This window comes from Cydia pomonella, unplaced genomic scaffold (assembly GCF_033807575.1).
Source record: "Cydia pomonella isolate Wapato2018A unplaced genomic scaffold, ilCydPomo1 PGA_scaffold_146, whole genome shotgun sequence".
NCBI lineage: Eukaryota > Metazoa > Arthropoda > Insecta > Lepidoptera > Tortricidae > Cydia > Cydia pomonella.
In genome coordinates, this window is record NW_026907789.1 from 380,583 (window position 1) to 406,746 (window position 26,164).

Below are 26,164 nucleotides of genomic sequence, written 5' to 3' on the forward strand. Positions count from 1 at the left end.
TCCTTCGAGGCCTGGTTCTTCTAGGGCTTCTGAGATCGGAGGATGAATAAAACAAAATTCATATAGAATTATTTTTATTGGAATGTTTGGCGTCGCTTAATAAATATACATGGCACGTGGATAATACCCTAGAGGCACTTTAAAAGCATGAGATCGAGAAAAAGGAAGGTCGTGATCATGGATATAATTTCTGTAACCTTTTAAGAGTCCACACAAGCTCGGCCGACTTTCACCTTCCCATACAAACGGACTTTCATTCTCATTTTAATACAGTGTTTTTTTTTTTTAATACTACGTCGGTGGCAAACAATCATACGGCCCGCCTGATGGTAAGCAGTCTCCGCAGCCTATGTACGCCTGCAACTTCAGAGGAGTTACATACGCGTTGCCGACCCTAAACCCGCCCCCCTAGTTGAGCTCTGGCAACCTTACTCACCGGCAGGAACACAACACTATGAGTAGGGTCTAGTGTTATTTGGCTGCTGTTTTCTGTAAGGTGGAGGTACTTCCCCAGTTGGGCTCTGCTCTAGAACTGGAATGACATCCACTGGCTAGCTGTGCCCTACCACACAAAGCGAGATGACATTCACAATGCCCATACCTCTCTAGCGTGTTGGATTTTAATGAAACTTTGCAAATACAATGACATGAGGTATATCTATGCCTGTAATTAGCTCATAAAACAAACGAAATGGAGTAAACAAGTTTCGTATGCAAAACTTAAATAGGGTTGTTTCCATATACAAATCTTAAGGCAGAATTGTATACCAATAAATTCTTTTGGATTATAAGAACAAGTTAAACTACTTTTAGGGGACCTGTAATGACCATATTTTTGTAAATATTGAATTTAAAATATCTTTTGGCACACGTCACGTGACCAAACTCGAAACGTCATTGAAGATTCTGATGTCACAACTCTCGGATTGAAACTGTTGACAGTTTTAGGCGATAAACAACAAATGACAAATGTCAGTTCACAGTTCGTATCTTCTACATGTGTATGTAGTTATGTGTCAAACCGTAAACTGTGACGTCACACAATTTTCAAAGAGCGTTTTGGGCGCGAAAACATCTGTCAAAATATATTTTGTTAATTTAACATATTTAAAGCCGTTTTTAGTATAAAAGTTGAATTTTAGGGCAACTTTTAGTTAATATAGAACGTAATACAAGCGTTTCAAAAAATTGGAAACAAGCCTATTCGCTGTATTTTTTTACTATGATATCTGAAGCTACATAAACTAATTACAGGCATAGATATACCTTATCCTACTGTAAATACAAAGTATCAGACCAATCTAGCTAGTCGTTTTAAAATGAGAACGTAACTACGTATGTATGGAGAACCGAGGTTGCTGCGGATACCTCATTTGCCTGGTATACCTATCTACTTACTAGAAATAGGTAGGTACAATGAGAAGGAGAACTCCGTTCTCTTGGTCCTTACTTCACAACATGCTGTAGTCTTCTCTTGACCATATAGGTAAGATATATAATGATATAATCACAGGGCAACCACTTTGACATAGTCAACTAACAGCTCTGGTTGCTGCCACGTCGCTTTCCACGCGTCCACGTCGTTCCAAAACCGAAGAGCAGCCTTGGAAGCCTGGTTCTTCCAGGGTTTCTCATGGCTGTTCTGTGATAAGGAACTATCGGGGAATTCTGTGTGTCCACCTGCAGCCAAGCCGAGGGTTATATAGAACTGTAAAAAGTGTTTATTTATAGGTAAACAAACGTGACACAAATTCAAGTCACGTCAAGGCTAAATTTGATTCAGTGACTAGTTTTTGCGGCTGTCCATACCTAACCCCGCCGCGGGAGTCATTGTCTAAAGATCGAATACCTAATTGAACATATGCGGTATCTGTGCAGTTAAGTATGGGATCTTTAGAAGGCTCACAACTTTATTTATTAAGTTTCTCGAAATAAAGTTACTCTTAACCGAATCATGTGGGGTGATACATACTTGCTTTCAAATAACACAAATAAAATGATATACCTAATAAACAATTTCAAATTCATAATTAGACACGTAATAGCAAAGAGAATTTGAAATAGCGGTGGATTGTCAAAGAAAACTTTGTATCCACAGTAAATTTACTGTCATCTTTCGACACATGATTAAACTTTTAGAACGCCATTTGACTATGATCCTTATTCTTTCAGTGATATGTGTTATATTTGGTAAATATCAAAAAGTGGCGACAACGAGTTCCTATAATTGGCTTAATGTATCTACTATATTTTTCTATGTTAATGTCACAGCTGTTGGGTCTCCAAATAAATAATAAATAGAAATAAAATAAAAACTTACTGGGCATAACCCAAAGGTAGTGGCGCCATCGCTCGAAACGATGCCGCTGTACCTTTTGGCTTTCATCTACCAAAAGTTTTAATCATGTGTCGAAAGATGGCAGTAAATTTACTGTGGCTACAAAGTTTTCTTTGACAATCCACCTCTATAGGGACCGTGCGCGTTGGAGAGTCTGCCATCTTGTGGCCTGAATCAGAATCATAAACATGCACATTTACACGTCACGTGTTTTCTTGTGCATAGTAGGTTCTGCCATCTTGTGGGCTACACCGGAAAAATAAACACCACATTTACGCCTCGCGCCAAAAATCTGACGGCTCCTGTGCTGCCTCCTACAGTTCATGCACGCTCCCTATTTCAAATTCCCTTTGGTAATAGGCATAACTTACGTGGTCATCGAAAGGTGCCATCCCAGTTAGTTGTACAGCGGAACAAGAGGCCGGTAGTAGCCCCCGCAGCCCGTTAGACGCTGGTTCTATACGACCGTATTCCAGTCCGTCCACAGATAGTATCAGACGCTCTGCAAAAATATTTCTACATTATATTGTGACCAAAGTTTATTCTAGTACAGTCGACACCAATAGTAGCGGATGAAACAACGCGCCAAAAAAACCCCCCTCGCGTCTCGAAAAATAGAGATATATATAACCCTGCGTGTAACGGAACGTAACATTATCATTTTTTCTATTATTTCTGTCATTCTAAGAAGTACAGTCAGCGTCAGTCAATGTGGCCAAATAGTTCGGTACACCATACTAAATACACCGTGTTTTTTTGATTTGCTTTAATTTCGAGGGTGCATTCCTGAGCTTAAATTATGTAACTTTCTCAAAGACACCGATATTCTAATTAACTCCATTTCGGAGATAATCAATCATTAATTTTTATTTTATAAGGCCCTTATGAGCGTGTACACTTGCCTTAGGGCCTGTTTACTTATTGATTAGTGTTTAGTGCGAGTTCATACATTTGCTACTAAACGTAAGTACTATCTCGGACGATCGATATTCGAAATGACATTGATATGTCACAGTTTTCAATTGTTTGTTCGAGTTAAACGTAATGCCCGTGTTACAACAACGCTATATCTTCTTCTTCCTCGCGTTGTCCCGGCATTTTGCCACGGCTCATGGGAGCCTGGGGTCCGCTTGACAACTAATCCCAAGATTTGGCGTAGGCACTAGTTTTTACGAAAGCGACTGCCATCTGACCTTCCAACCCAGAGGGTAAACTAGGCCTTGTTAGGATTAGTCCGGTTTCCTCACGATGTTTTCCTTCACCGAAAAGCGAGTGGTAAATATCAAATGATATTTCGTACATAAGTTCTGAAAACTCATTGGTACGAGCCGGGGTTTGAACCCGCGACCTCCGGATTGCAAGTCGCACGCTCTTACCGCTAGGCCACCAGCGCTTCTACAACAACGCTATATGCAACATTTATTTACTTTTTATAAAAATAAAAATAGTAAAAAAAAACTTTTTTTTTTTTTGGAAATTAACTATGCCATTTAGTTTCCTTAAACTTACTAACCGATACCCCGAAGTTAACGGAATACAATAAAAACACGGTGTATATGGTGTACCGAACTATTTGGCTATTTTGGTTGCTACAAAGTATTTGACGCTGACTGTACATGCATATTCTAAATTTCAAACTTAAAATCATTTCTATTGGCATTCCTTTCGCTGGTTTGGATGTTGACAGTGGAATCCAAAACTTTGATCAAAGGCACATTATAAAATTGGTATAAGTTATTGGAGCCATTTTAAGCTTTTTATATTATAAGTAGTATTAGGGATTGGTAGCTATAATCTGCTACTTCTGATGATGACTGTAGGTATAGTCACGGACTTTAATTGTTGAGCCATTTAGTACCATTTCATACCATTAGTATTGAAAACCAAATTAACTTTTTCAAAAGAGATGTTTGGGAATTGTGAATGTCATCTCGTTTTGTGTGGTAGGGCACAGCGCAGCTGATGTCAGCTCAGATCTAGAGCAGAGCCCAACAGGGGAAGTACTTCCACCTTACAGAAAACCGCAGCCAAATAACACTAGACCCTACTCATAGTGTTGTGTTCCTCAACGAGGGGGGGGGGGGGGGGTTTAGGGTCGGCAACGCGCATGTAACTCCTCTTGTGTTGCAGGCGTACATAGGCTACGGAGACTGCTTACCATCAGGCGGGCCGTATGCTTGTTTGCCACCGACGTAATATTTGAAAAAAAACTTGAACCCTAAATGGATCAACAATTAAAATCTGCGACCGTATCTAGTAAAGTAATTAAAAATACAAAAACAAATTTATTAGAACATATTGATTATATTGCTATTAGTGCAATAAATTAATATGAATATAAAATTAGCAATGACTTTTTAATTTTATATACTTATTACTAAAAAACCGGACAAGTGAGAGTCGGACTCGCCCACCGAGGGTTCCGTACTTTTTTCTATTTGTTGTTATAGCAACAGAAATATATCATCTGTGAAAATTCCACTGTCTATCACGGTTCATGAGATACAGCCTGGTGACAGACGGACGGACCGCGGAGTCTTACTAATAGGATCCCGTTTTACCCTTTAGGAACGGAACCCTGTAAATTACGGGGGGGGGGGGGGGGGGGGGTTACGCACCTGGCGTCCATTTGACAGAATAATCGTGAAAACCGTCACCCCAGAAGGTATATGAGTTCTTCTTGACAAGCAATGTGTCGTGGCAAGAGGTATCAATGACCGGCCCGCTGTATATCACCTGTAAAATATCATTTTCTTAATTTTTTTGTAGAAAAAAAACTGCTATAACCTTTAAACCCCTACTGGCTTAGGCTTAGGGGTCCCTTAAGAGGAATTTCTGGTTGCGATTTTTCCATACAAACGCTCTCGACTGTTTCCTCCCTGGATTTTTAACATAGAACAATGATTTTTTCAAATAAATCATCAATATCTGAAGCAACTTACAGCGCCTCGAACATCGCAAAAACAGCTCAATTGAATTGGCTGCAAAAAAGGCGCAGTATACAAATATGACAACAAATGCCAAAGAATCAAAACAGAGCGGCATAGATTATTTCTTCCTCTTGCAGTTTCCAAAATTTCATAATGATTGATTGCGTTTTGGAGGAGGAAACAGTCCACAGCGAAACGTCGATTTTTAAGTATTGATGATGGAATCCTGTTATCCCTCATCAGGGACAGGGCTCGCAGAAGAATTTTCCATTAGGCGCGATCCTGAGCAGCTACTTCCAGCTCTTTCCAGCCGAGTCCAGTTGAGCTAGACTCCTTCTCAACTGATCGCATCCATGTGGTACGAGGCCATCCTGTACGCGTAGCCAACGTGCCTATCGTTCACGCTCCGTGGCGAACGAAACGCAACTGTCACAGTCGCACTAATAAGGAAGAGTGATAGAGAGAGATAGCTACGATACGCTACGGAGCGTGAACGATTGTAAAGTTGGCTACGCGGCCTGACCGTTTACTGCCAGTCGATTGCCAGCGGAGACACAGCTTGGACAAGATAAAAAATTAAATTTTCTTACTTTATTTCCATAGTTAGTGGATCCGGAATTAAGCTCCTTATTGCCTCTTGAACACGCTATCTTCAGAACTCCCGAGTTCACGCTTCCGAAGACAAACTTCTTCATCAACGGTTCCAGTAAGATCTCTGAAAACGATTTTTTGTTGTCATTTAGGTAAGGTTAGTAAATTATTAACTACAAATTACAATTTATATTGATTAATGATGATTAAGTAACGTCTCAGTCCTTGTGGTGTATTCCCATCTGTGTCCGCGCCACGTGACCACCGCCATACAAGAGGCGAGGACAGATGAGGATGATTTGTATGCAGCGCCTATTCCCATCTATGGCCGGCGGGGACAGATGGAAATACGCCGTCCTTGTTACGGTACCGTCCTGTACCCATACCGAATATGCCCTTACGCAGCGGCTTACGTGAGCGAATAACTCGCGGTGCGGCGGCCCAACAGCATTCGCGATCACAACGAGATAGCCCACGTAAGACACTTCCATAGGTATCAAAGGATTGAATTCACCCGCGCCGCTTCGCGTTCGCGAGTTATTCGCTCACGTAAGCCGCTGCGTTGAACGGATCTCGACTATTTTTGTTACACCTGTATAAAAATTAAGTCATTGTCAATAGTTGTGACAACAAGGTGTCGTAGCGTCTGACATCTCGATTGTTTTTTTTCGTTTGTCGATGTATGTACCTATGATTGTCATTTTAAGTTGTCATTTTACACTAGTAAAAATTAGTAGTTAAAAATTTTAACTACGACCCTTTCCCTTAATATAGTATACATAACAGAGCCTCTAGTGTAAATTTATTCGATAGCGAAACGTGACATACCTACGCGTTTGCGTTAAGTGTCCTTTTGTATGGGATTTTGAGTTTCCAAAACGTCCCGCTTGGCGCGCTGTTTCTAAATCCCATACAAAATGAGACTTAACGCAAACGCGTACGTCACGTTTCGCTATCGAATAAATTTACACTAGGGATACAGTTTTGAATGATTCACGGTTAGTTTCACTAGACTTAAATCGACCGGGATATAAACCATGATTACCTTTTATATTATTTTTTTTAATCTCCCGATATTCCGACGCAGCTACGTGCATCTTAAAAAAAAAGTGGAAAAAAGTTCCTAACTTGTTCGTAAAGTTCAATCTAATAACATTTCCTATCACGATTTCGTATTTGAAGAAAAGTACCTTTTTACGAAGAGTTTTTTATTTAACGCTAAAGTTAGTGAGGCGTAACGGGTTGAAAAAGTTACTACAATTGACATATGTAGAAAGGTTTTTGAAAATACGCGTTTTTATTACTCTTACTGCCATTAGAAAACCAGTTTTATTTTTTTGAAATAAGAGTTTAACACGATATAACATGATATAAGTAGTATTAATAGGGTTGTTTCCATCTACAAATCTTAGGGCTGAATTGTATCCCAATAAATTCTTTTGGATTATAAGAACATGTTAAACTACTTTTAGGGGACCTGTAATGACCATATTTTTGTAAATATTGAATTTAAAATATCTTTTGGCACACGTCACGTGACCAAACTCGAAACGTCATTGAAGATTCTGATGACGTCACAACTCTCGGATTGACACTGTTGACAGTTAGGCGATAAACAACAAATGACAAATGTCAGTTGACAGTTCGTATCTTCTACGTGCGTAAGTAGTTATGTGTCAAACCGTAAACTGTGACGTCACACAATTTTCTAAGAGCGTTTTGGGCGCGAAAGCATCTGTCAAAATATATTTTATTAATTTAACATATTTAAAGCCGTTTTTAGCATAAAAGTTGAATTTTAGGGCAACTTTTAGTTAATATAGAACGTAATACAAGCGTTTCAAAAAATTGGAAACAACCCTATTGCGCGGCTTGATATTTTTAAGTATATCAACTGAACGTAATAATATCAGTTGGGCAAGGAGGATCTTTTTCATCATGTTTTAATTTCCAGAATTGCGAGGTAACGTGCTCAGCTGTTCTGTAAGCAAGACTTTGGAATACATGTTCTATGTGCAGGTGCACCACGCCACTGGTACGAGTATTAACTCTTGCATGGGCTCTACCAATAATTTATTTGGCTGTTAACAAATACTATATCCTTAAACCTGTGAATCCATGGCTCCGGGCGTCCGCCACTCTTGACGATGGTCCGCCGAGAGTGAGCTACGAGCGGTCGGGCTGAACTGGAGCGAGGCCAGAAGGGCGCTGAAGACTTATGAAGGCCCTCTGCATATCTGGGATGCCTTAGGAGTTAGGGCAACTAGGAGATCGATTCGATGGCTGCTAATGGTCGTAGGTGCAAGCTCGTTCATCGTGATAAAGAGAAATTCGTTTAAACTGTCGATTTGTGTGCTTAAAATCCTCGCTGGAGCCACTACAGCATCAGCTCACCAATGAAGGTTATCGGTACCGATCCAGCTGTTCGGCGTGCAGAGACGGGGTGAGTTGGCTTTCGATTGATTCGCTTTCTTTGGTATTAGATAACTAAATTTCTCTCTAAAAACAATTTCCCTACTCGAGGGCGATTGTACATTTGGTAACAACATATTCTAAAAAAAATACCTGGGTACAACCAGTCTCCCTGCGGCAGTTTGGCCCTCACAGTGACGGTTCCGTACGTGAAGGCAAAGCCGGGCTTGCTTGTGATGCGACCGCTCACTACGGGCGGTATGATGCCGCTGCCGTCGTTAGCTTGGACGAAACAAGTGCCTGATGTTTCTGATGTGCAACTGAAAGCATTCATAAACATCTTATCCTATAAACTCTTCAAAACATTGGAATTGCAATTTTGATTTGTCAGAATCAAGAGCGTAACCACCTGATGGGCAAGTTGCTATGGCCAATGTCGCAGGGAAGCAGTAGGGGTCTACCTTTAGTTAAAAAAAAAATCTCTAGGGGGGCAGCTGCCTCCTGTGCCCCCCCCTGGCGATGCCCTTGGTCAGAATAAAGATTCAAATTAGAGTGTAACGGAGACCTTTGCCTAAAATTAGTCTCTTACCCAATTCACAAGAACACAGCTACTTCCTCCTTTAGATTTTGATTTCCCATAGCTATTTGGATGACAAAACATTTCTGACTTTAGTTAGGTACCCATTTCTTTACAAACCGATAAAAAATAAATTAGATACAGACAGACGGTAACTCATATCTCTTTAAGGATGACTCACGCTAGACCGGGCAGGGGCCTTCCGGCACTTCGTTTTCTATGGAAAGCACCACGTAATCACCGATCAGCCGTCATAGAAAATGAAGTGTCGGACCACACTGCCCGATCTAACGTGAGTCATCCTGTATTCAGCGATGCCAGGTGACTTGAGCATGATGAGTATACTATCAACAGTGTGACTTAATTAGGATTGGAAGTGAAACGTTATTCATGTCAGTCCCTTGCAAGAATTAAATGTAGCAAAATATCCTACGGTACAAATCGTTTGCCAGTCCAACGCTGAAGTCCGAGGTGCAGGAAGGGCTAAGGTAAGGCACTGAATCTAGCGCTTACCTATAAAACGATCCCATACCTCCACAACATCCTGATAGTCCTGGTCCCCTTTGTTTTTAAAGCAACTGTGCTGCTGTTATTAAGGTAACTGCGGTGTGGACACACCTTTAAACCAAAGTTGGGAGCAGTCTGCAGGCTGTACTGGTAAGTTATCTATATAAATCCAATGAGTCTAGCGTGCTGTCAGCTAAGAATCTTCATGTTTTACCCTTTATATAAATCCAAGGAATCGAGCATGCTATCAGCTGAGAACCCTGGCTGGTTCTGCTGTAGTGATGGGACGATACGCAGGTTCCCATTCTGCACAGAGACTGCAGATCGTTGATATGATACGAAGGGATGCTCCTGGAAAAATATTTACAAATAAACAAAAGAGTCTGAGTAGGCGTTTAACTTGCTTGCAGCCTCAACATCTTCGGAGAACAGGGTTTGAGTATTGTGATTTAAATAGAATGATTCAACATTCTTCATATTACGTAGTGCAGGGGAGGGTGGGGTACAGCGGAAAACTTTTTTCGTAAAAGCTGATGTAGTTGCGCCATTTTAAATTCAAAAATATAAATACTGATTTACTGCCACGATTCGAGGCCTGACACACAGGTAGCAAGGTGACGTCAGTGTTTAACGTACAACGTCACTTAAATTGAGTTTAAATTTACTATTTGGGATGGTGCTTCCCGAGAGTGAATGCGCGTTTCTTAGCTGATGAAATAGAATGGGATACTTACAGAATGGTCTACAGGAACATATTGCTGCACTTGCCATACGTCTGTTCTTAATGAATCAAAGTTCTCCTCAAAGATGGTCTGTCCAGCGCAGGCGACGCCTCCTCGTACCCGAGTAAGAGTTGGGGCGCAGTTTGGATTTGTGGGCGTCGTTGGGGCTTCACGCGACTCGTAGTCTTCCAATTCTTAAATACAAAGTGTACAAATTCTTTAATACAGCACAGCATAGCGACTTATGAACGAAGAACAAGAAAAAGTATATGCACAGCAGTAGGCGATAACAGGATGATGAAAGTGAAGCTCGATTTTTTTCTCCCGTACATAGGTATCTTCGGAGATCAGGGTTTGGATTTTAGTAAAAATTAATAAATAGTTAATGTGGTATGATGTTACGTGGTGTATTTGTAATGGATTTCAGAGGAATCCTTACATATATGTAACCTTACAAAACTGCAATCTATAAGTAATATTGTTGTTACTTATAGCTTATAGATAACCTTAATTATCGACGGTCATGGCCAATGTATATACTACCTACCTACGGCATAGCCATTGACAAAAGTTTCAAATATAAATGCAAAAAATTAAAGAAAGCAAGAGTGAATACGCTGAGAGAGAGAGAGAGAGAGAGAGAGAGAGAGAGAGAGAGACAGACAGAGAAATGGGAATTGTTACGTGATATATAGTAACCGAAGTTTTCTACCTATTCGGACAGATGAACATAAGAAAACTATAACGGTTCCCATCTATTTAGATTACGGAAGCTTATCAGCAGCAAACGTCAGCTTATCCTTCACATACACAGCACTCTTGACAGACGCGAACACGTGGTAGTTGATGACGTCGTTGACCGCCAGTGCGACGTCAGGCTATCTGGCAGTTCCACTACCCATCTAGTAAGTAAGTAAGTAAATATTCTTTACTGCACCAACAATTATACATTTTATGTGAATGAATTTTAAAGGAAAATAGAACCAGGTGACAACAGGCGGTCTTATCGCTAAAAAGCGATCTCTTCCAGACAACCTTTAGGTAGCAGGAAATTTCGAACTCATACAAAAGTCAACAGGTAGTGCAAGGAGCTAAATATGGAGACTATTAAATACAAACACACATACTACTTATATAAGTATTAAAACAATACCTAATATACTAATAAATATACAATATAATATAATACAATGATATATACATTGTATTATATTATATAATACAATGTAACTGCTGATAACTTACACATATACAATATATAAATGGCAACTTAAGGTAGAGATAGAAAGTATAGTTTCAGCTGATTTTTGAAAATGGGGAGAGATTTAGCTAATCTTAATAAATTCTACTGGCAGAGCATTCCATAACCGAACAGCCCGGAAGGTAAAAGAGCTATTATAAAATTTTGAAGTAGATAAGGGAGGAGCAAGAATATGAGTCTGAGAACATCTGATAGAAGAGAGATACTTGAAACGCTCTTTGAGATAAGGTGGTGTAGCGGGGTTAAAGAGAATGCCATAAAGGAGGGCAAGAACATGAGAGTCACGGCGAAGACGAATAGAAAGCCACTTGAGCTGAGAACGAAACTGAGACACATGGTCATATTTGCGCAAGCCAAATATAAACCTTATACAGAGATTCTGGAGGCGCTCAAGCTTATTCAGCTGATCCTGCGTAAGGTCAAGATAGCAAATGTCAGCATAATCTAATATGGGCAGTAAGAGAGATTGAGCTGGCGCAATTTTAGTCTCTCTCTCTAGTTGGAGGAGTAACGGCTACGGAACCTTGAAGTTGTCGGCATGTGTACTTACTGGTGACAGTAAACGTCAGCTTATCCTTCACATACGCAGCACTCTTGACAGACGCGAACACGTGGTAGTTGATGACGTCGCCGACCGCCAGCGCGACGTCGGGCAGCTCCACCACCCACCTAATGGGGAAAATATGTGATTATGATTACGTTTAATAAGATTTCCCACATAAAATACCAATTTACACTGATCCTCACTGATGGTAACTTGTTTTCATATATTTTTCACGTTTGATTTCATGTTTTCTCGCTTAAGATGCAATTTGGAACTGATCTCTTCAGAATCTTCTTAAGCGGGTATGACTGTATTTTATAAATGAATTCCTGGCCCCTAATTTATACGAAGATGACACCGAACTTAACCTGATAGGTACAAGTAGGTAGAAATAGAGCGCGAACTGGACCGCCGGAGTAGTCTTTTCTTCTTCCTTTTTTGGAGGGTAATGTAAAAGAGATACGGTCTATCTGAGGTGGGGAATGTAAATACTCGAGGTAGATTTCTGATAATATTTAATGATCTTTTTTTCTTCAAAAACGAATGCTTGCCACTTTCAGAATGGTATCGCCTGCAGATCAGTAGGGCGATAGTTCTGAATTCAAATAATCGTTGCCAGTTATCTATCTCGAGACTGTGAAGGTTTCCAACCTTCACAGTAGTCAAGAGTTAATATCGTGGCTAGGGCATTAGATTAGGTGAGTATGATCCAAGAAACGATCGTATGCCAAGCAGCGTCACCTGAGACAACAATGCATACTGTTCCATCAATTTATTTTCTCTACTATATTTTTGCCTTTTCCCCGTGTGGTGTCCGGCTTAAGAATAGCACCAACCCTAAAAGAACGAGGGTGTCGTAAGAGGCGACTAAGATCACGAAGGAAGCCGTCATCTAACCCTTCGTCACAGGGGAGATAAGCCTCTAAGCATTGGGTTGCAACTTATCTAGGAGAAGGAAAACTCCAAAATCAAACCCGTTAGGCGTGAGTAGGGTCCAACCTGAAATCTGCGGTAGACTCCTGCAGCCAACCTGGCTCCACACACTGGCTTGCCTTTCCGGCCAGTGAGGTCGAGAGGGTGGCGCAGGTGCTGGGCATCCCTGCGTTTTCCTTAACTCCGTCCCAGGCGGTGTAATGTCTCTAGACATTGCACCATAGATCGTCTGAAATAGACGCTAAGGCCAGTAGTATTTTTGCCTTTAATGTTTGATATGTTCTCTGGGAGAACTAGGCGTTACGTATGTGCCTATTTTTAAGATTTTATGTATATGTAATTATATGAAGAATAAGTCCCTCCGAGTTTCTGTGGCAGTATCATCTCAGGGCTGTGGTCTACACTACACCACACTACTACCGCAGTACCACCGGTTCCAAGTGTTCGAACCCTTAGAACCGGTGGAGGTTTCTGGTATTCACTTACATTGTAATATGCCTAAACTGAATTAATAAAAACGTTCATTTTCACTACTAACCTCCCATTTTTGGGTGATACCACTTCTCCATGGAGTTCACCCACTTGTGTGGACTCGATTTTTCTGTTGACGTTGCCTTGGAATACGAAGAGGGCTAGATTCGGGGCATCTGAAACATAATTATGATCACAGCCTAGGCTAGGGCTTGTGCACAAATCACGCGAGGTTTTTTTTTTCCGGCAATTTTTTTACCCCCCTTCCCCTTTGATATTTGATGAGGTTCTTGGCGAACCCCCCTTCCCCCACATAACCTCACGTGTATTTTTTTTTAAAAATTTCGTTCCACCTAATTTTAAGATAAATAGTATTGTATAGAGTAAATCTTGTTTAGACTCGCTATTTTGAAGTGCCAAGTGAAGATTTATGCTTAACAAAACCGAGAAAAAGTATGTGGTGGATATTTTTTCTTAGTTTCGTTCACCATAGACCCGGACCCTTTTGGACCCGGGTACGTCCTTAAACTACGTCCAAAAGAGAGGTATGGGCATTGTAAATGTCATCTCGCTTTGTGTGGTAGGGCACAGTCAGTGGATGTCATTCCAGATCTAGAGCAGAGCCCAACTGGGGAAGTACCTCCACCTTACAGAAAACAGCAGCCAAATAACACTAGACCCTACTCATAGTGTTGTGTTCCTGCCGGTGAGTTAGGTTGCCAGAGCTCAACTAGGGGGGGGGGGGGGGGGGGGTTTAGGGTCGGCAACGCGCATGTAACTCCTCTGGAGTTGCAGGCGTACATAGGCTACGGTGACTGCTTACCATCAGGCGGGCCGTATGCTTGTTTGCCACCGCCGTGGTATAAAAAATTTTTATATACATAGAGGTTAAATAATATAGAAATGAAATGGAGATGTTTGCCACCGACGTAGTATAAAAAAAAAACACGTGAGGTTTTCTTATAAACCAACGTGATGTCTCGTGATTTTTTCGTGACCCCCCCCTATCGAACCTCGCATGATTTGTGCACAAGCCCCTACCTAAAATAAAGATGAAAATGGTTTGCATCGGTCATCAGGTATTTGTACTCTTGGACTGTAGTCAAACACCGAACGTAGTATGTGCTTCGGTTTTTGTTAACATTTCAAGCGCAATCCTCAATTTTTATGTACAGTAATAATTCCTATGACAGAAATATTTAAACAAGGCTATTTGTGAAACATGTAATTCCTTAATTATGAGGGTCTACAGTATGAGGTGCTTCAAAAAAGGAGTGTACAGATTTTTAAAGGAGTTGTAGGCGTCCATAGGCTACGGTGACTGCTTACCATCAGGAGGGCCGTATGCTTGCTTGCCACCGCCGTGGTATAAATTTTTTTATATCCATAGTCAAAGTCAAAGTCAAGTCAAAATATTCTTTATTCAAATAGGCCTAGCAACAAGCACTTTTAAATCGTCAAATTTTACAAATATCATCTTAATCTAAATATCAGAGCAATTTATTGATGCAGTTATTATTGTTCTAAAAAAAACATTGAACTATTATAGATATGGTAAACTTAAAAATAAGGATTTCACAAAAGGATCGTCAAACATCAAAATTGTATAAAAATACTAGTCTAGAAACTTTCTAGAATAAAATCTAAATGTCAATAAATACGGTATATATACCTATACATTGAATTATCAATTTCATCATTATTTAAATAACAATAAATAATTCATTCTTTACAATCACACTTAATCCCACGGTGTTTCATCATTCATGTAGTCTTGTGTGCTATAATAGGCTTTAGAGATAAGCTTACGTTTTACATAATTTTTAAATTTACTAACAGACAGTTCAGTTATAATATTAGGAAGTTTATTGTAAAATCTTACACAATTACCCATGAATGATTTCTTAATTTTATGGAGCCTAGTGAAGGGCACTGCGAGCTTATGCTTATTTCTAGTATTAATATTATGTATTTCACAGTTTTTCTTAAAACTGGCAATGTTTTTATGTACATACAGAATATTCTCATAAATATATTGACAGTGCACTGTCATTATGTTAATGTCCTTAAACTTATCTCTAAGTGTGTCTCTATGGTACATTTTATATATTGCACGAATAGCCCTCTTCTGCAGAACAAAAATGGTATTTATCCCTGAAGCACTGCCCCATAGTAAAATACCGTATGACATAATGCTATGAAAGTAACTAAAGTAAACTAATCGAGCTGTTTTCACGTCTGTTAACTGACGGATCTTGCTCACTGCAAAAGCTGCAGAACTCAGTCTATTCGAGAGATTTGCAATATGGGGACCCCATTGTAGTTTAGAATCTAAAGTTATACCAAGAAAAACTGTACTATCTACTAGTTCCAATTCCTCATCCTTGACAATGACACTTGTTTGCTCATTCCTTATGTGACTTGTAACAAACTTAATGCATTTAGTCTTTTTCTCATTTAACAATAAATTATTAACATTAAACCAATTTACTACTTTAGAAATAGCATTGTTTACATCACTGCAAGCTTGTTGCTGTCGTTTGACTTTGACAATAAGTGAGGTATCGTCTGCAAACAATACTATGTCATGGTGGGTCTTTACAAGGTAAGGCAGGTCATTAATGTAGATAAGGAACAGGAAAGGCCCCAATATTGATCCCTGCGGTACACCCATAGAGACCAATGACCCCGGTGATCGCTGTCCACTCACATCAACCCTTTGTATTCTACCGTGTAAGTAAGACTATTAAATTCAGTGCCGAGCCTCTTACTCCATAGAGGTTAAATAATATAGAAATGAAATGGAGATGCGACCAGATGACCAAACGGAAGCACTTATGGAACTTTCAGTAGGAGTAGCAGAGAAAGCGCTATTATGGTTTGTCCTTGTCACAGTCTCACATTTTTTTATTCCCCACCGTAAATTTAGTGTGGTTTATGGTGGGTAACAAATAAGCCGACCAAATTACGTACCTAGGTTGTTTTTGGTATGTTGTCAGTTTTGATTTTGTCGCATTGCGTACGTTCTTTCCCTCACGGGCGCACGCGTATCCATCTATGATTATATCACTGTTACCCGCGCACAAGCGACGAGTTCAATGTCAAGGACGTTTGAGGTTATCATTCGCCTTAACATTTGCGGGGGATTTAAGTAACAGGTACTTCCCGGTTCCCACAACTAAATGTAATTATGGACTTATTGTCTTGTAGGTATTTTGTGATTCACGATACTCGAAAGTTTTTGTTGTTCCAAGAATCAAACAGGGATTCCCTACAGATTATAGGCAAACGTGTTTTTATGTTGTCCGGTTAGCAGGAAACCGGCTTACGGCTCGATTCGAAGAATGATTAAGACACGTTTAAGAGGCTGTCAACACCCAATGTCCTTGAAATTGATGTTACTTAAACAGTTTTTTAAGAAAGACTATTTGTTTTAGTCACGTAAGAAAAATATATGTTCATATTAATTATATTTCAAAGATCGTGGTTGTACTCGATACATGATTGAACGAAATCGGCTCGATAGAAAATAATTGCAAGATTGGTCTTAAAATCACAACTAAACGGTTTTATGTCTTTATTGTTTTGACTTATGGGTCTGCAATTAAAATCACAATTTCAAAACATTTATATCTAAACCGTGGTTGAGTAAAATAGTACACTAATAATCCACTTTTTTTTATTTCAAGATTTTTCTTATTATTCCCTTGCCCAGGCCCAGTAACATGCGACAGTGCTATCTCATTTACTCCGATAGAAATAGACAGTGTGCGCGCTTTAGGTATTGACAGCCTCTTAACATCATGGAAAGATCTTTAAAAGATCGATAACTAAAAGACATGTCAAAATTGACGTTTATTTCGATTCCGCTGTGATCCCAATAAGATCTATCTACGATATTTCTAACGTCAAAGTGACATTGGTTGCCCGAATCGAGCTGCTTCTGTCAATTATACGACATACAAAATATATCTAAATAGAACTTATCGTTACCGTATTTCATTCTTCGAATCGTGCGTAAAACTGTAAAGATCGTGTCATTCACGACGACGCGAGCCTTGACACGTATTGTCATGTCACTAAAGTGTGTAGTGTGTGTGTGTAAGTGTGTATAGTTGTATTGTAATGTACAAATGAACATGATTGAATGGAATAAATGATATGATATGATATGGTTAGATATAAGAAATCTAATCTAAAAAACAATGGAACGTAACATACAGCAACAGGACCAGGATATTAACTACACCAACTTAGAGCGCCAAGTTAAAAGTGCTGTTGAAGCTAGCACAATAACTAAAACTAAGATTCAAAATCCACCTAGAAGCGACTGGATTAACAAAAACATCATAAGAGCGATAAACGAAAGGAACCAATTGTCAAGCATTGTGAAGAGGAAGAACGGTGATAGCAATATCGACGGCGCGAAGGAAAAACTACTGGCGGCCAAAAAAGAAGTTCAAAATAATATTCAAGTTACTAAAAGCCAATACTACCTTAAAGCGTTTAAAAACTGTCAGAGAAAACCTTTAAAAATGTGGAAGCTTATTAATGATTTGGCAAAAAATAAAACAACTACAGGCTCCACTATTCCAAAACTTGAAACAGACTTGGGTCTCATTACTAAGACGGAAGCCGTATGCGAGTGTTTTAACTCCTATTTTGCCAACGTGGGCTATGAACTGGCAAACAAAATACCAGCCTATTGTCATAACAGTAGTACGACGACATATAAATATTTATATAACACCACTCACGACAACACTCAAAACGAACTTGCTAAATTTAAACCAACGACCACCGACGAAATCAGTAAAATTATAGACAATTTAAATACGAACACTAGTACAGGAATAGATGGAATAAGCTGCAAAGTAATCAAGTGTGTAAAAAATTCAATTATAGACAATCTAACTAACAGTATCAATATCTGCCTAGAAAGCGGAACCTTCCCCAGCTCCTTAAAAATTGCAAAAATAACCCCAGTGTTTAAATCCGGACCCAAGACTGACCCAAGCAATTACCGACCGATTTCAGTACTTCCCGTGCTTTCAAAAATATTTGAAAAAGTGCTGTATAATCGACTATGCGCGTATCTCGACTCCATTAAATTTCTGTTTGAAAAACAGTATGGGTTCCGTTCAAGATCGAACACTCTATCGGCAAATATAGATTTAATTACAAAACTCAAAACTAATATTGATTCCAAAAATATAGCCCTAGGTGTTTTTATCGATTTGAAAAAAGCATTCGACACGATAAGCCATGAACTACTTTTAAAAAAACTCCATCATATTGGCATCAAAGATACAGCGCATCAAATGTTTCGGTCATATCTCGTGGATAGACAACAAGTTGTCAAAATTTCCGACACAGTGAGTACCCTGAAAAGAGTCACATGTGGAATTCCCCAAGGATCGATTTTAGGGCCATTACTCTTTATAATTTACATAAATAATATACATGAAATCGGCTTAAAGGGAGACATTTCACTATATGCTGATGATACCTGCTTGTTTTATTATGATAATAGCATAGATAAAATAATTGAACAAGCCCAAGAGGATCTAACTAGCTTAAACACGTGGTTTCAATATAACTTATTAACAATTAACGTAGCCAAAACAAACTATATGATTTTTCACGCAAAAAACAAGATAATTGGATCCCACCAACCACTAGTAATCAACAATCAGCCTATAACAAAAGTAGACACTGAGAAATATCTTGGCCTTTATCTTGACAGTCAGCTAAGCTGGAAACCACATCTTGAAAAATTGCGGTCCAAACTTTCATCTCTTATGGGTTCACTTCACGGCACCGTTCGTTGTTTTCCAAAAGCAGTTAGATATATTATATATAATTCCATGGTAAAACCACATTTAGAGTACTTATTAGAAATATGGGGCACAGCAGGTAAAACTTTACTAAAAACTATACAAGTAAGCCAAAATAAAATTGTAAAAATATTATTTCACTACAACTTTTTAACTCCTACTACAAAAATCTACAAAGAAACAAAATTAATGTCACTTACTCAATTATATCACTACAAAACATGCATACTGGTCAGAAAAATATTAAATAAACATATTCATACACAAATATCATTCACAAAAAAATCCCAAATACAAAAACGACTAACTAGGCGCGCAAATAATATTTGTCTCCGATCACCTAGAACTAATTACGGCAAAAGGAATATTTTGTACGAAGGAGCTAAAATATATAACAGATTGCCAAGTGATGTTAAGGACATAAAATCACAGTCATTATTTAAAAAAGTTCTCAAACATAACATCCTTAATCGCTTTTCAAGTACAGATATCTAATTGCTATAAGTAGTACCTTATTACTATTGCTATCATATGCACACGTAATAAATCCCGCGCCATGACAATATTAACCGGCCGATAAGCGTCATCCGCATCGATCTACCTCCAACCTAAAATATGCCTTATAGTATAGTAAAGTTAAGAAAAAGTATGGAAGTAAGTCGTGTAGTCGTGCTTTTTTTGGATTTGTTAGATGGCGCAACTAGATTGTTTCCCCCGAGTTGCACCGTTTCTATTATGTACGGAAGACCGTTAAATTTTAGGTATAAACTATAAAGTGCCGTAATTTTGGAGTAAATTAAAAGCTATTAGGTTCAAGCTAAGTAGTGTATAGAGAACACCTTGGTGCATAGTATATCTTAATCAAAAAGATGTGCAATGTATGATACCCTAAAAAAATTTTTTTTTTCGATTGCGGCTCGAGGATAAGTCAGTCGGTTGGTGCAATCTCAAGTTAAGCTTTTTAAAGCATTATAAACATTCAGTTAACTTTGCACGCCTGGGCAAATTATGGAACATGTATTTTTAATTATTTTGTACATTGTGCTTCGGGGGAAATTAAGAGAGACGTGAAAATTTTAAAAACGGTACTCATCTAAAGACACTACATTTGCACTAAATAAAAAATAGATTTTTTTTACCGGAAGTTTGTCAAAAAGTAAATAGAATTCATCGCAACGAACTGCAAGCGAAGGTGGTTGGCAGCACGCGGCGTGGGGCGCGCGGCGCGGGGAGATAGCGCAGCGCGCAGCTAGGGTTTGCAATATCCGACAATTTTTCGGATCCGGATACATAGAAATAGGATATCAAGAACGACTGTCAAACTTCAAAAGTGCGACCAAAAATGAAATGCAAGTTTGTGCGTAAATTGTCAATGTGAGATCAAAAATAGTGATGTCATGTTACAACATATTAATAATCTATCGGTGTATGACCTCTTTATCGACTACTTATTCAAATATTTTATAAAAAAATGTTATACGAGTAGGTATGAAGTCGCTTCCCTTAGGGTCATATAGGGCCCAATAGGTGCCTTTGATGAAACCAGCACCATATTTTAGTATGTTGTTAAGCATGTTATTTTGACTAAAAAACCATCGGGAGACAGTTTCTAACGTGGTTAAGTCACCAGTTATGACGTCATCAAAATGGCCGGTGCCGTGTTCAGAATATTGCGTATACCACAGCAAGTATATCACATGTAAGCTTGTGTGGGGTGTCATAAAAAGCAAAATTAAATGCGCTACAATATCGTTTATATATTTGACCTTGTAAATACCATAGTTTGCGAGAAATTTTAAGTTTTATTTAAATTTTCCCGAAAAGAAATCCGTTTTTTGTTTTCATCAACTTTACTAGTAACTTTACAGGAAGACATTGTATCAAGATATGAATGCTACATTAATAAGCTATAAAATTCCATGAAAATTTTGAAAATCGGTTTATAAACAAGCAAATTACACTATTTTTGTTCCATACCGGATGACACCACCAAGAGTCGGGTGGCTGTTTCAATACAATTTGCAAGGCAAATGATGTTTAAGTAAAGGTAACTTAAAATATTTTCGATAAAAGTATTATTATCAAAATTAACAATACTGAGATCGTTTTATTGTAATTTACTCCGGATCTAGCTATTTAAAGTTACACACTAACTAAACAAAAATATTTTTTTTTTACGTATTATTTTGTCCCAGAGCATGCACCTTCGCATGCGCAAAGCATAGTGTATTTAAATCCGTGTTTTACTCCCCCACACCCTGTACAGCATTCTTTGCACTTGCAAGACAAAAGCTCCTTGCAGAGGTGTACGCTGGTCCATCATTTTTCTTTCGCCAAGCCTAGTTGCAAGAATCTAGCATTTGTGGGTCGCTATTCAGGTAAATTGGTCCCAATGTGGGTCTGTTAAGCCCTTTTTATATGCTGTAGGAGAGCATCCTGTTGAAGGAATATACTCGATCGCTCTGGTTTTTCCTAAACAAGCTCATCCTCGCAGTATTTACATTACCTATTTGTGTCCCTACTGGGAAGTTATATGTAGGGTTTGCAATTAGAATATTGTGATGTTCTAATTATTCGAATATCCACCAAAATAAATATCCGAATAAACTGATTTAGATAACAAAGAAATAACGTTTTTAACTATGTTTTAATACAATGATATCACCCCAACTAATTTTAAATGATTACTTGATTACTATAATAGCTAACATAATGTTATCTCTAAAACCGTACTTAATAAGGAGGGTTTATATCTGGATTAGCTGGTGCATAGTTGGAAATACATCCAATGCCTCACCTCGTGTTCATTCGTCATGAAATACTAACTATGAAAGCAATACTTACTTACTTCACTGGATCAGTGACCCAAAAAGAATCTTGGCCTTTGATACAAGAACAACGTCACTCTGCTCTATTCTGCACCACTCCACGCTAGTTGGATACTCCGAGGGCGTTTTAGGGCTACTCTAGCTCCCTATTTTTCCTACGCTTTCATCTTCTCTATCTTCATCTCTGATAGGTCCCAGAATATTCCGCCAGAATTTCGTCTTCTTCACTAAGAACTTGTTCTTTTTTTTCTGATTCAGAGTCCAATGTCCAGATGTCATTCATCAAAATCTAATTATTGTCTTATAGACTTGAATCATGGACAGTCTACTGATCAGCTTGGACACTAGAACTCGACGAAGCGCTGCTGAGCATCTTAGGGCATTTTGGATTCGAACATCTATCTCCTCTTCCCGATTACTTTAGGTAGGTCTTTTCTTTTCGATCTGCGGTGGCAGCATGGTTCTATTTTTATCACTTGTCACTATGCCCTTCATGACAAATGATAAAGAGCCGACCATCTTAGCCCTATTCATTTGGAGATATTCTAGTGGTTGATTATCAGACCAATTTTCTCTCCTTCCTACTCTACTATCCTAGCCTTGGCCTTCAGGTTGCTTTTGTTTTGAGCCTATAGCCCCAAGTCATCAAGATATCCAATGATCTAATGTTTGCATTAAGCAACATTCGCATTCATTGTATAAAGTTACTGCGTGACATGATGTACCTATCAAAATTGATGTGCTGTTAGTATTTGAATTGATTAAATATATGAAAATACTATATTTAAATGACAAAATGGTATGAAATTATTCATAAATTTCATTAGAAAATTGTTCCGGTTATAGGTCAATACAATAACCATATTTAACGGATCCGTAATATCCAGATCTTATGACCCGATATCCGGATATTTCGGATATCCGGATCTCAAACCCTACGCGCAGCGATTGTTCCGAGACAGTTTGTTTGACACTTTTGACGGGCAACGAGCACAAATCTTTCTTCTGGCATTAAAACGGAACTATTGATTTAAACAATCATTGAGTGAACTAAGTAGTCTAACGTTTTCGTAAGTATATGGAAAAACGCGATTTTTCGAATTTAACAAACATTGAGCGTACCTGTATTTAATTTGTTGACTGTCTGTCTGCATACTCAGAAACCCTACTATTTTTGCAGTACATGCCACTACTCGTGCCTCAATAGCCGTGCTTCGTCGGTGCATCTACGCGCGTTCCTTCTCTTGCCACTAATCACGCGCTTGTCGCTTCTGTGTATTTATTGCTCTACGTTTTTGGTACTTGATTACAAAACTGCATGTTCCGTATAAAAATGCCAATTTTTTATGGGGTGCGAATGTAAACAAAATCAAATGAATATGATTGCATCAATTTCCAATAGTATTAAAATTTCCCCCGAAGTACAACGACAGTAAAACATGAAAAACTACTTTCCGGGTGTCGCACCATGGTGCGAATTTGACATTGGATTTAGATATTTTTTCTAATTATTTACTCAATTTGCACCGAGTACATTACTTTCCCCAGATCCGCAATGGCCAAAATAGATTTTTTTAAATGTTGTTTTTTTTTTACCTGTTCCGTAGCTTAAATTAACATAAATAACACGATATAAGTGTTGTAAAACGTACGCCAAATTACACCGAGTACACCTTTTTTCTCTTCTTAGTTATAACCATTACATTATTTTCAGCCGATTTCACCCCTTTCCGGGGGGGTGAATTTAGTAACGATTGTATAAAATTCGATTTTTAGCCCATACAAAACAATCCGTAGTGATTTTATTAGTCCTTAGAATTAGTTCCTGACTTTAGTGAAATTTGAGTTAATTTGACCGTACCATTGCCTAACTTTGTTATAATAAAATAATTTGCTAATATTTTCCTGCTACTCATATGCTTTTAGTGTTAAGAAATTGTAAATAGTTCTCTGCATGTTACTGTGTAAGCTACTGTAAAATGTACTTTGTATTTCTCATATCAAGTGAATTGTATTCTGTTTGAGAAATAAATGTCTTAAACCATAAATCTGCGCGTAATCGTGGATGACACTAACTATATGAATTTAATTAAATGTTATTGTAATTCGCAGCATTGTGTTAATTAATAAGAGATAACGTTTGTTAAGGAAGTTTAGTTATAAATTTAAATGGTAACTAGGATTATTTAAATCAATTTAATTATGAAAAATTAGGTTTATTTTGTAGCTTAGGTACCTAGTCCAGTAAAAACACGTTTACAAAAATATAACAAACCAACCAATAACCAACTATCAAATGTTGATGTTATATTGTATAATATTTGTGTAATTGGGGGTAATAACACTAATAACCTGAATATTACAGAAAAATATTGTATATTGCATACGAAGAAATATTTCAAGAAAAATAAGTTTATTAGAATTTTGTATATCTATTCGAAAGGCCATTATTACCAATGGGGCTAAGATGGTCGACTCTTTATCATTTGTCACCATGCCTGTCACGTTCTAACAAGTATGTAAGTGCGAAAGTGACGGGCATAGTGACGTTTTTATCACTTAAAAATGGAACCATGTTGCCACCGCAGAATAAGATAAACTGACTGGGAGTGTATTTAAAGAGATAACTAAGCTATTGCATTGATCTTAAACTTTTTTATGAATTTTATTTTTATAGTATTACACACTCTCATAAATATATGTTTCCAAAGTTTTCAAACTGATGCCAATTTGCTCTAATTCTTTTTTCCAACATAGGATGTGTTTACAAAACAAGTACCCGTCAAAAATATTTTTGACACGACTGCACTTTCTCATTTTTGTACGTCTATCAAGTGCGACCTTTCAAATGAGCCTAAACTCAATGTGTTTCCTTATTTCCCTCGAAGAGTTCCTTTGGCTACCTTACGACTGCATCATCAGATCAGCTCCATCTTAGCAATTAGCATACTATTGCATTGTCATCGGAAATACGGAAGTATACCAAATTTCAGCACAAACAGACACCAGGAAGTGGTTCAAATTTATGTTACAAGATTTAAAGCACATATATATATGTAGATTTATACAAAGAAGATACGCGGTGAAGCTAAATGTGTAATAATAATAATAAAAGTGTGTAATAATAATAATAAAAGTGTGTAATAATAATAATCAAAGTGTGTAAAAAAGTGTGTAAATAAAAGTGTGTAAAAAAGTGTGTAATAAATGTGTGTAAAAAAACCTACACCAATTTTCACATCACTAATATTTCTAGCGTACCTGGTATAAAAGCCCGGAACCCTTTAGGCTTGAAAGCCTGTATTGTGACTTCGGGTACATTGTAAATGTCATCGGCCTTAGCGAGACAGAACAGGAAAACGAGCGCACGCGCACAACCGATCGCGCTCACTGCCATCTTGATACTAGTTGTTTATTTTATACACTAACCTCTGCCCTCCACTTGTTCTGCGTAGAATTTGTACTTCTATCTTAAAATACCTTTTCATCCTTACAGAGATGATTTCCCTAATAAAAACTACCCTATGTTACCGGGGCTCGAACTATCCCCATACGCACGGTCACGTCTGAAAATATCTATATGGACAAAGTGCCAAAAATATGTATACACTACTCTAATATATGGGTCATGTATTCATATTTTTGGCACTTCGCTCGTGTCGATTTTTTCAGAAGTGACTGGACCAAAATTCACCAAAAACGGTGCAGCTGTTTAAGGGTCCCCCGTCAAGCTCGGTACATACAAACGCAGTTATGCTCTCAAAACGACTAGCTGGAACATGCTGCTGAAACTTTGTACTTACAATAGGATACGGTATACTCGTATCTAGTCCTGTAATTAGTTTATGTAGCTTCAGATCAAAGAGAATTTGAAATAGAGGTGTATTGCCAAAGAAAACTCTGTAGCGACTAGCGACGTAAATTTATGCCATCTTTCGACACATAAGTAATTAAAACTTTTAGAACGCCATTTGACTTTGATCCTTATTATTTCACTGATATGTGTTCAATTTGTTAAATATCATAAAGTGGTGCCATACGTCATGTAATTGTATGTGAAAAGTTTCATTACAATCCAACACGTAGTTTTAAAATGAGAACGAAACAGCTCCTGTTGTATGGGAAGGTGAAATTCGGCCGAGCTTGCCGGGGACTCTTCAGACAGACAGCTGTCTGTCTGTCTGAAGAGTAATACCTAATACCTAATGTAATT

The 26,164-nt window shown here is 38.2% G+C and overlaps 1 protein-coding gene across 1 annotated transcript; it reads right to left on the minus strand.

Annotated features, from left to right (window-relative positions):
* Positions 1-361: 361 nt before the first annotated feature.
* LOC133533273 (beta-1,3-glucan-binding protein-like) lies at positions 362-25,404 on the minus strand. The gene is made up of 10 exons (XM_061872230.1): positions 25,213-25,404; positions 13,354-13,462; positions 11,889-12,007; positions 10,090-10,271; positions 9,570-9,706; positions 8,425-8,591; positions 5,859-5,983; positions 4,957-5,074; positions 2,710-2,840; positions 362-1,708 (listed from the first exon to the last, which is right to left on the minus strand). Exons 1-10 carry the CDS (start codon positions 25,346-25,348, stop codon positions 1,508-1,510), a joined length of 1,425 nt encoding a protein of 474 aa, XP_061728214.1. The 5' UTR covers positions 25,349-25,404; the 3' UTR covers positions 362-1,507.
* Between the last annotated feature and the right edge of the window lie 760 nt (positions 25,405-26,164).

Coding starts and splice junctions, on each gene's coding strand:
- LOC133533273 (XM_061872230.1), bottom strand. CDS start 25,348: ATGGCAGTGAGCGCGATCGGTTGTGCGCGTGCGCTCGTTTTCCTGTTC. Junction 12,008..13,353: donor GTATCACCCAAAAATGGGAG/GTTAGTAGTGAA, acceptor TTTCCCCATTAG/GTGGGTGGTGGAGCTGCCCG. Junction 10,272..11,888: donor GCTGACGTTTACTGTCACCA/GTAAGTACACAT, acceptor TTTGTATTTAAG/AATTGGAAGACTACGAGTCG.